At 44.3% G+C, this 11,003-nt stretch overlaps 2 protein-coding genes across 3 annotated transcripts in view; one reads left to right on the top strand and one right to left on the bottom strand.

Annotated features, from left to right (window-relative positions):
- LOC106588751 (SH3 domain-binding protein 5) overlaps nt 1-2,548 on the bottom strand; it is a 29,495-nt gene extending 26,947 nt beyond the window's left edge. Inside the window, exons 1-2 of one of the 2 annotated variants that reach the window (XM_014178092.2) lie at nt 2,012-2,548; nt 1,223-1,285 (exon numbers count right to left, since the gene is read on the bottom strand). In XM_014178092.2, the coding sequence (XP_014033567.1) occupies nt 1,223-1,285; nt 2,012-2,092 (144 nt within the window). In that variant the 5' untranslated portion in view covers nt 2,093-2,548. The remainder of the gene's footprint in view (nt 1-1,222; nt 1,286-2,011) is intronic. The other variant, XM_014178091.2, reaches the window with a different exon arrangement.
- Nucleotides 2,549-6,919: 4,371 nt separating this feature from the next.
- mturn (maturin, neural progenitor differentiation regulator homolog (Xenopus)) lies at nt 6,920-10,981 on the top strand. The gene is made up of 3 exons (XM_014178107.2): nt 6,920-7,458; nt 9,163-9,285; nt 9,545-10,981. The coding sequence occupies exons 1-3, from the start codon at nt 7,288-7,290 to the stop codon at nt 9,650-9,652; spliced, it is 402 nt and encodes a 133-aa protein (XP_014033582.1). The 5' UTR covers nt 6,920-7,287; the 3' UTR covers nt 9,653-10,981.
- Nucleotides 10,982-11,003: the final 22 nt, after the last annotated feature.

Genomic DNA, 11,003 nt, shown 5'->3' with positions numbered 1-11,003 from the left:
TACCCTACAGGGTCTCTAGAGGGGGTCAGGCCAGTCTACCCTACAGGGTCTCTAGAGGGGGTCAGGCCAGTCTACCCTACAGGGTCTCTAGAGGGGGTCAGACCAGTCTACCCTACAGGGTCTCTAGAGGGGGTCAGGCCAGTCTACCCTACAGGGTCTCTAGAGGGGGTCAGGCCAGTCTACCCTACAGGGTCTCTAGAGGGGGTCAGAGTCACTTTGTTTATAACGTAAACAACTTGACATACCTAACATACCTCGCCTTCAGACATTCTCTTTCGATGGACTAGATTCCTAGAAATATACAACACACTGTGTGTATAACACATGCATTACATGTGGATGTGTATAATACATGTGTACTCTTCCTGAAACAGAAGGAATATACTGACATTTCCACTAAGTACTCAATGTTTTTAGTAAACTCGCTCTCTTCTTCTCCCTCTCTCTCTCTCTCTCTCCCAATCTCACTCCTGTTCTCTCTCTCCCTCTCCCCATCTCCCTCTTTTTCTCCCCCTCTCCACTCCTCTCTCTCTCTCTCTCCCTCTCTTTCTCTCTCTCTCTGTCTCTCCCCCTAACTCTCTCTCTCTCCCTCTGTTGTTGTTTTACCCTCTCTGGGCTCAAAGGGAAGAGTTTGGAAGAGATCGTATTTCTAATGAAAACCAGAAAAGAAAAGGAGATGGTTTAGGAGGAAATGAAGAAGTCAGTCTTGGAACAGACTGCTAAAGACTCAAATACAGGACAGAGTTGTCTCCCTCCAAACCAGGAACAAGCTCCTCTTCTTTCCAAAAACAACCTCAATTTAGCGTTATAGAAACTTTAAATAGTGTGTTTATATCTGGAGTAGGGGGTAGGGAATAGGGAGTAGAGAATAGGGAGAAATAGGGAGTAGGGAGGGGCAGCTGGGAATGTGCTGTGTGAGAGTTTTTCTGACCAGAAATTCCATCCAGGAAAACTGTGACACGCATCACACAGGGACCTTGTCCTCTACAGATGTAGGATCTTAATTTGAGCCAGTTTGCTACAGCAGGAAAATAATCCTGCAGCAATAGGAAATGTGAATGATTATCTGGATTATAATTGATGGACATTTTTGTAGGGGTTGATTCAGTTTTCGTAAGGGAAAATCAAGTCTGAAATTTCAAAGTGGAAATGACAAACTTCAGAAGCCTTTTAAAATCCCAAATACACTACAAGTTTACAATTTCCTGCATTCCTGGCCTACCTCCAGCTCTGTCTCCCAGCGGTTGATGTCATCTGTAGACTGGTTCAACTTCTCCAACTCCCCCTGTTGACACAACACACACAGGAGACAGGGAGGAGGGAAGGAGGAGAGAGGACAGGAGGGAAAAATTGAGAGGAGGGAGAAAATGGAGAGAAGGAGGGAGAGAATAAAGAGAGGAGGATATAGGGTGGAACGAGAATGAGAGATAAAGAATGCAGCGATTGGGAAGAGAAAAGATGGAGTGCGTAAATAGAGAGAAAAAGGAGAATGGAATGAGGAGAATAGAATTGGAAGGAGAGTGAAAAAGATGGAGGTATGAAAAGAAAAACAGGGGAGCGTTGTCATGATCTCAGCCAGGCCCTAACACATCTGGAGATGGTTAAACGTTGAACGTGTGTGTGTCAAACCACAGGAATTTACTAAAACAAGCAGTTAACCCTCACCACTGTTCCTGATCAGCATCCCCCTTCCCAAAGAACCCTTGAGGAACCCAATTGTTTTGTGTGTATGACTGTCAGTGCTATTCATTAAAACAGCTTCCACTACACTGGGTCACAGACCGAGTCAACTCGCTATGGACCTGGTGTGAATAACTTGTATGTGTGTGTGTGTGTGTGTGTGTGTGTGTGTGTGTGTGTGTGTGTGTGTGTGTGTGTGTGTGTGTGTGTGTGTGTGTGTGTGTGTGTGCGCGTCCGGGTATGTATTACGTTATTCTGACATGCATAATAACGTAATAACATCATAATATCTATCTTGCTACAATAATAACAGCTAGGCTAATCACTGTACCTGGATCCTGGGGTCCAACTCTTCCTCCTCGTGGGATTCACACTCTTCCTCTGATCTGTTTCCATTTTCCAACTTCTCCATATTTCTTTGTATTTTGGGGATTTTCTGAACCAGGGTGCTACACAAAATGCGAGATGAGACTTCAGCGGCTAGTTTAGTTCAGGCGGTCCGTCGCCTCTGACTACACCCGTGGAACACTCAACAGTATAATAGAATCCACAGCAAGCTCGCAAATACACGAATATACAGCAGTTAGATAGAGAATGGGAGATGCAGGAAAGCGTGCCTGTCTGTAGCTCATCACTGAAATGAATCCCACAGACACAACAGTCGGTTCTGCTGAAAGCGACCTTCCCCGACAGAGACTGACGGTGTGAGTGAGTTAGAGGGTTTCCACTAGTTACCAAAGCCAAAAAGTCATAATTGGCAATATCGTAAAAATGAATGAAACAAAATTGTGATTTTTGGTCTTAATTTAAGGTTAGTGTTAGGCTTAACGTTAGCAGTGTGGTTAAGGTTAGGGTTAGGTTTAAAATCACATTTTAAGAAGATACGTTTCAGAAATAGGCGGGGTTTATGACTTTGTGGTTGTGGTAACTAGTGACGACCGCGTTCGAAAGAGGCGAGAGAGAGAGACAGAGAGATGAAGAATGCAAAAACCTAAGAAAGAAATCGAGAGACAGAGAGACCCAGAAAACCTGAGTCTACGCCTTCCCTATGGTGAATCACTAAAACAATGCAGAAATACACTACGGAAAAAGAAGGAGCAGCACGTCAGAAATCAGCTCAATGTAATTGAAGACTCCATAGACTATAACCACTTCTGGCAATATTGGAAAACACTAAACATACAACAACATGAATAGTTATCTATCCAAAATTGAGATGTATGAGTAAACCATTTCTCCAATCTTTTTGGCTCTATAACAAAGAACAAACAGTAAAAACATATACATGATCAAATACAAATCTTAGAATCAACTATTAAAGACTACCAGAACCCACTGGATTCTCCAATTACATTGAATGAACTACAGGACAAAATACAAACCCTCCAACCCAAAAAGGCCTGTGGTGTTGATGGTATCCTCAATTAAATGATAAAATATACAGACATCAAATTCCAATTGGCTATACTTAAACTATTTAACATCATCCTTAGCTCTGGCATCTTCCCAAATATTTGGAACCAAGGACTGATCACCCCAATCCACAAAAGTGGAGACAAATTTGACCCCAATAACTACCGTGGGATATGCGTCAACAGCAACCTTGGGAAAATCCTCTGCATTATCATTAACAGCAGACTCGTACATTTCCTCAGTGAAAACAATGTACTGAGCAAAAGTTAAATTGTCTATTTACCAAATTACCGTACGACAGACCAAGTATTCACCGTGATTTTTACAAACAAACAAAAGAAAACAAAGGCAAAGTCTTCTCAAGCATTGTTGAATTCAAAAAAGCTTTTGGCTAAATTTGGCATGAGGGTCTGCTATACAATTTGATGAAAAGTGGTGTTGGGGAAAAAACATACAACATTATCAAAATCCATGTACACAAACAACAAGAGTGAAGTTAAAATTGGCAGAAAATACAAATTTCTTTCCACAGGGTCATGGGGTGAGACAGGGATGCAGCTTAAGCCCCACCCTCTTCAACATATATATCAATGAATTGGCGAGGGCACTAGAACAGTCTGCAGCACCTGGCCTCACCCTACTGGACTCAGAGATCAAATGTCTACTGTTTGCTGATGATCTGGTGCTTCTGTCCCCAACCAAGGAGGGCCTACAGCAGCACCAAGGAGGGCCTACAGCAGCACCTAGACTTGGGCCCTGATAGTGAATCTCAGTAAGACTAAAATAATAGTGTTCCAAAAAAGGTCCAGTCGCCAACACAACAAATACAAATTCTATCTAGAAACTGTTGCCTTAGACTACACAAAAAAACGATACATACCCCGGCCTAAACATCAGCGCCACAGGTAACTTCCACAAAGCTGTGAACGAGCTGAGAGACAAGGCAAGAAGGGCCTTCTATGCCATCAAAAGGAACACAAAATTCGACATACCAATTAGGATCTGGCTAAAAATACTTGAATCAGTTAAGGAACCCATTTCCCTTTATGGATGTGAGTTCTGGGATCGGCTCACCAACCAAGAATTCACAAAATGGGACAAACACCAAATTGAGACTGCGCATGCAGAATTCTGCAAAAATATCCTCCGTGTACAATGTAAAACACCAAATAATGCATGCAGAACAGAATTAGTTCAATACCCGCTAATGATCAAAATGTACTTTAACTATTTGCAAATCATTACAACACTGTATATAGACATAATATGACATTTGAAATGTCTTTATTCTTTTGGAACTTCTGTGAGTGTAATGTTTACTGTTAATTTTTATTGTATATTTCACTTTTGTTTATTATCTACTTCACTTGCTTTGGCGATGTTAACATATGTTTCCCATGCCAATAAAGCCCTTAAATTGAAATTGATAGAGCGAGAGCTGTGGCGAGAGATTAGATAAAATGGGAATTGGGGATAGTGCGCCCCATTTCTGACCATTAAGTTGAACGTAGAAGCAGCCGCGAGAGGATAAAAGAGAGCACAGAGAAGGTGAAAGGACTGCGCTCACTGTATTGTCATAGTCATACTGACGTGTTGTGTTATCATGTAGAAGTCATGAATAACCTCATGAATACGAAATGTATGTTCAGTACAAGTTCAGGGTGAACCATTTAGGTGATCAGGTTTATAAGCAGCTGTAAAAGAGAGAAGATAAGAGAGAGATAACTTTGTATAAAGCTCCTGCCCTCCAAACACACTCACTGGAATGGCACAGTGTGGTCAAGGGGTCGGAAGGATCGCCTTGTGTGTGTGTGTGTGTGTGTGTGTGTGTGTGTGTGTGTGTGTGTGTGTGTGTGTGTGTGTGTGTGTGTGTGTGTGTGTGTGTGTGTGTGTGTGTGTGTGTGTGTGTGTGTGTGTGTGTGGTGTGTGGTGTGTGGTGTGTGTGTGTGTGTGTGTGTGTGTGTGTGTGTGTGTGTGTGTGTGTGTGGTGTGTGTGTGTGTGTGTGTGTGTGTGTGTGTGTGTGTGTGGTGTGTGGTGTGTGTGTGTGTGTGTGTGTGTGTGTGTGTGTGTGTGTGTGTGTGTGTGTGGTGTGTGTGTGTGTGTGTGTGTGGTGTGTGTGTGTGTGTGTGTGTGTGTGTGTGTGTGTGTGTGTGTGTGTGTGTGTGTGTGTGTGTGTGTGTGTGTGTGTGTGTGTGTGTGTGTGTGTGTGTGTGTGGTGTGTGTGGTGTGTGTGTGTGTGTGTGTGTGTGTGTGTGTGTGTGTGTGTGTGTGTGTGTGTGTGTGTGTGTGTGTGTGTGTGTGTGTGTGTGTGTGTGTGTGTGGTGTGTGTGTGTGTGTGTGTGTGTGTGTGTGTGTGTGTGTGTGTGTGTGTGTGTGTGTGTGTGTGTGTGTGTGTGTGTGTGTGTGTGTGTGTGTGTGTGTGTGTGTGTGTGTGTGTGTGTGTGTGTGTGTGTGTGTGTGTGTGTGTGTGTGTGTGTGTGCGTCCGGGTATGTATTACCTCATTGGCAGTGGTGTAAAGTACTTAAGTGAAAGTTTACTTTTACTTCACTACATTCCTAAAGAAAATAATGTACTTTTTACTCCATACATTTTCCCAGACACCCAAAAGTACTCATCACATTTTGAATGCTTAGTAGGACAGGAAAATTGTCTAATTCACACACTTATGAACAGAACATCCCTGGTCATCCTACTGCGTCTGATCTGGAGGACTCACTAAACAGAGAACATCCCTGGTCATCCTACTGCGTCTGATCTGGAGGACTCACTAAACACATGCTTCGTTGTGTAAATTACGTCTGACTGCTGGAGCGTGCCCCTCGCTATCCATAAATGTAAAAAAATTAAGAAAATGGTGCCATCTAGTTTGCTTAATATAGGAATTTACTTAAGTATATTTTAGAAATTACATTTACTTTTAATACTTAAGTATATTTAAAACCAAATACTTTCAGACTTTTACTCAAGTAGTGTTTTACTGGGTGACTTTCACTTCTAATGGAGTCATTTTCTATTAAGGTATCTTTACTTTTACTCAAGTATGACCATTGGGTACTTTTTCCACCACTGCTCATTTGAGTGTTGACTGATGTGACCCCCCCCTCCCACTCCCCCCACACACACGCGCACACACAAACACAGTCATGAGGGATCACAATGTTCTCTCAATGTTCTGTCTACGGTGTGTATAGAATATATAGAGTATAGTTTTCAGGCTGCCAAATCTATGTGATCATTGTCTGAAAGTGGTCCAGTTCACCAGAGGGACAATATAGATAGGGTGCTGCTGCCACCTAGCGGACCTCTGGACCTCTGTCAGCTAGCCTACACACGGTACAGTTAGTATTTATTGTAGCCTAGACAGTACACACCCACATTATCTGCGCTTTACGTAATGTGTGTGAACTGAAAAGCCTGCCTCATTCATTCATGTTTGAACGAAGAGAGTTGTAGAAATAAACTTCAGTATAAAACATTGGTAAATGGAGTTAGCCTAGTGTCATTGCAATAAGTAGGCTAGGCCTAGGCTCCAGCTTTTAGCCCACGTGTGATTACGCTTACTATTATATAACATTTCTAGACAGTGCCTATATAATAAGATTAGGCATATAGGCCTACTGCTCTATGTAGAATAACATTAATTTAAATAGGGAATACATCTGAAATTACACCCTATTTCCATTTATAGTTTTGAACGTTAGTCTCTGGTTGCTTGTTGAGAACGAAACAATAATTTCGTATGGAGGCACGGAATGTCTCGATGACAGTCCTGTGCCGCGTCTCAGCCTGTCGTCATCGCGTTGAATCGTTAGGGGGCGTAACGTTCCACAACGCGTGCGTAACATATGTATGCGACCCCAGAACGGACTGCTCCCCGCTGATCTCATCGGTTAATGGACTAATGAAAGGATGAGAGTTTGAGAAAACACCTTATTGTTACCGAATACCGTGAAGCCAGTGTAATGCGATAGTGAAAAGATCGTGTCTCTCTCGCCACGCGCATGGCGCGTTAGGGGAAACTGCAGGCTACAGCTGTCTGTCCGGTCAGCTGTTTTTATTTACCGAGAGACAGCAGCATCACTAGGAGGGTACGAGACCACATACTCGTCTATATCGGCGCCCCGGACCCCCACAGACTAGACCGCCAGGACTAACGGAGAGGACAGAGAGAGGAGGGCAGAGAGAGAGGAGGATGGAGTTTAAGCAGCTGGTGGAGGTGGCGGAGAAATGGTGTTCGTCGGTTCCGTTCGATCTGATCTTTGCGGAGGAGGATGATGAGAGGAGACTGGACTTCTACGCAGAACCGGCAATCTCCTTCTATGTCCTTTGTCCCGATAACATGACGGGAGGGACCGAGAATTTCGTAAGTGTGTGTGTGTTTGTGTACGCGTTTGTGTGGTTGCAGTGTTTTGGGGTTTGCTTCTCGGGTCCCCCGGCGCAGTGTGTGTGTGTGCGCAACGGGAATGATGTCACTGCAGTTTGATTTGGTGCACCGGACTATAGCACGCCTGGCGCGCATGTTGTTTTGGCCGCATTATATGCCGCGACCTCTTTTATCTGCAAACAGTTGGGATAAATCGCATTGAGCTGCTATGGGCATGCCGCTTGTCCTGCGCATATAGACACAGGCCTGCAATAGCAGTGCTGTTGTTGTTTTGTCCGCTGCTCTCTAGTCCCTACTTTACATCAGCTGGCCAGAGGGCGCGGACATCACAGTTCTCCTGGCGCGGCGCCCGGCAGTAAATAGATTATGTCAGCAGTCGCAGCGGTTGTGGGGCCTATAAAGACTCAGGGCCGTGCATCCCTCCATAGGCAACTGCCAGTAATACCTCATGTTGTATACATTTGCTATGTAAATATGTAATGCACATACAGAGTCACTCAGCTCCTGTATGATGCAGATGTGTTTTCTCATGTAGGCCTGTTTGGTCTCTAGTCTGTTTACTGCACTAGGTCCTATCCCCACCATCTCCACCACTTTCTCTCCCTCTCTGATTCACTCTCTCACTATCACTCCCTCACACACACACAAACTGTTTTATTCTTCTATCCTCGTGGGGACCTAAAATGTATTTCCATTCCAAATCCTATTTTCCCTAAACCTAACCCTTACCATAAACCTAAAGGTAACCCCTTACCCTAACCCTAATTCTAACCTTAACCCTAATTGTAACTCTAAACCTAACCCCTAAATTTAAAATAGCCTTTTTTGGGAAATGTCCCCACAAAGGTGAATTTACCTTGTTTTACTGTCCTTGTGGGAACTTTGGGGGATTTTAGGTCCCCACAAGGATAGAAGAACCCCCCCACACACACACACACACACACACACACACACACACACACACACACACACACACACACACACACACACAGTGTTGGGTAGTCCCAAGGGCAGACACGGGCAGTACCAGTCTGCAGTGAAATACGGTACCTCTGTCTCTGGCTGGCAGATTAGATCCTGTTACCATGCCAATCAATACTGCTATCAGCAGGGGGAGACACACACACACAGTGAATGCACCGTTCCCTCTCGGTCACAGGGGGACACCGTTTAGGGTTGGCCAATCCCTGGAGAGCTCATGGGAGTGCCAAGGCTTTAAGTTCAGGAGGCTAACACAGTCTTGTGGCACACGGATTCAAACCCCGGTCAGTTTCACCTGTGTGATTCACTCACGTCCATGTCCAGTATCTTGAGGTTGTGTGTGTGTGCGTGCGTGTGTACGTGCTTAACTACAGCAGTAGTTGTTCCAGTAACACTCCTACTTGATCTCCGGTCCTTGAATGTCTGTGTTATCTCGCTCTTTGATCTCTGGTTTCTACTTCTACTAGCTGTACTCTGACCTCATATAAAACTCAGTGTATCTACCCAACATCTACCATGTGTGTATATATATATATACCTTTGACATTAGCACAGTATTACGGTAATAATGTGACAATGTGGCTACATGGGTTAGGTTAATAACCTGTGTGTGTGTGTGTGTGTGTGTGTGTGTGTGTGTGTGTGTGTGTGTGTGTGTGTGTGTGTGTGTGTGTGTGTGTGTGTGTGTGTCTACGTCTACAGCATGTATGGAGTGAGAGTGAGGACTGCCTGCCGTTCCTACAGCTAGCCCAGGACTACATCTCCTCCTGCGGGAAGAAAACACTGCTAGAGGTCCTGGACAAAGTCTTTACTTCCTTTAGACCTGTAAGTAGCCTAACGCTATGCAATAAAACAACTAGACTACTCCTAAAGAATATAACATATCAACTGTTAAATGTCCTCCTCTCCCTCATCTCGGTCTTCTTCTCCTTCTCTCTCTCTCCCCTTTTCTCCCCCTCTTTCTTCATCTCTCTCTCCATCTCTCTCTTTCTCTCCCTCTCTCTCTTTCTTCATCTCTCTCTCTCCATCTCTCTTTCTCTCCCTCTCTCTCTTTCTTCATCTCTCACTCTCCCTCTCTCTCTAGTTGCTGGGTCTACCAGACATAGATGATGAGACGTTTGAGCAGTACCATGCAGGCGTGGAGGAGGAACCAGAGCCGGACCACCAGCAGATGGGAGTCAGCCAGCAGTGATGCCTACAGAAGAGGTGTCCGACCGGGCCACAATAATTACCCACACCCCTGGTCTCATCCCCTGCATCAATACACAGGCCCAATGACCCTGTAGCGACTATACAAAGTCATAATGTATACTCAGATTCATAATGTACGCATACACACACACACACACACACAGGACAGCCGGACAGCCAGCCTGCTGAAATGTACCATTGCGTTCTTTAACTTATCAAAAGCTTTGCTCTCCAGATATTGCACTCCATCTCATGTCACACACACACACACACACACACACACACACACACACACACACACACACACACACACACACACACACACACACACACACACACACAGCTGTGCCATACAACATTATTATTCATGTCATTTATACAGCAGGCTACAACATTACTATAGTTTCTATTACTAACCACCACCATGCTGGTTCTAGCCTGATAAACATGACACTCTCCAACCTTTCTCAGCATATCAACCTAAAGACAAACAATCAACTAGTCTAGCAGCAACAACATACTCCCTCCCCAGCCTGGCCGCCCAGACATAGCAGAGCACTGTCAGCCATGTAACACCTGACTGGAACCATCCACTGTACCACACAATGCTAGCCAGACTCACTCAAATAACCAGCACATTGTTGTGACCTTGTAACAATGTTAGCGGTGAAAATAGAGGGAGGAATAGAGCAGAAATGTAATCCTATGTTAGAAACTGTCCCTTATGTACTGCTGTGAAGTTGGCCAAAAGCTGCTGTATCTGTGTGTTCATTTCATATTGCGTGTGTGTGTGTGTGTGTGTGTGTGTGTGTGTGTGTGTGTGTGTGTGTGTGTGTGTGTGTGTGTGTGTGTGTGTGTGTGTGTGTGTGTGTGTGTGTGTGTGTATTTGTGTGTGTGTATTTGTGTGTGTGTATTTGTGCGTGTTTTGTGTGCGTGTGTGCGTCACCATCAGTGCACTGCTACGCTTTTACTATCCCCACGGACCTGAAGGAGTAGGATGAAGTTGTGTTTAGACACTGATCCGAGGTCATTTTTCCCCGTTATTGGGATTGGGGAAAGTAAACTGTTCCTAGATCTGTGTCTACAGGCAACATCTACCTGCAGCGGCCTTCTTCCACCTTACTAAACTAGGCCTACACTTGTTACTCTTTCTGAACATGGCAACTACGATAGATGTCTCTCTCCGAATGCTTTTAAGTCATTACTTTGGCTTATGAACAGTATTTTTAGTTACATTATTTAACTGAGTGTTTGTCATGCTAATGTGTGTTTTTATGTTCTGTCCTCCAGTGTGTGTGAAGGTATTCAATAAAACAAATGTGTGGAGGGAGCAGTGAGTCTGACTGGGTTTT

The sequence above is a fragment of the Salmo salar genome, chromosome ssa27 (genome assembly GCF_905237065.1).
Source record: "Salmo salar chromosome ssa27, Ssal_v3.1, whole genome shotgun sequence".
Taxonomy (NCBI): Eukaryota; Metazoa; Chordata; class Actinopteri; order Salmoniformes; family Salmonidae; genus Salmo; species Salmo salar.
This window is presented reverse-complemented; position numbering and strand designations above follow the sequence as displayed.

Excerpts from the sequence above, each read along its gene's own strand:
- mturn (XM_014178107.2), top strand. The coding sequence starts at position 7,288 with ATGGAGTTTAAGCAGCTGGTGGAGGTGGCGGAGAAATGGTGTTCGTCG. Across the intron at positions 7,459-9,162 it reads CGGGAGGGACCGAGAATTTC|CATGTATGGAGTGAGAGTGA; the intron begins GTAAGTGTGTGT and ends CTACGTCTACAG. Across the intron at positions 9,286-9,544 it reads TCTTTACTTCCTTTAGACCT|TTGCTGGGTCTACCAGACAT; the intron begins GTAAGTAGCCTA and ends CTCTCTCTCTAG.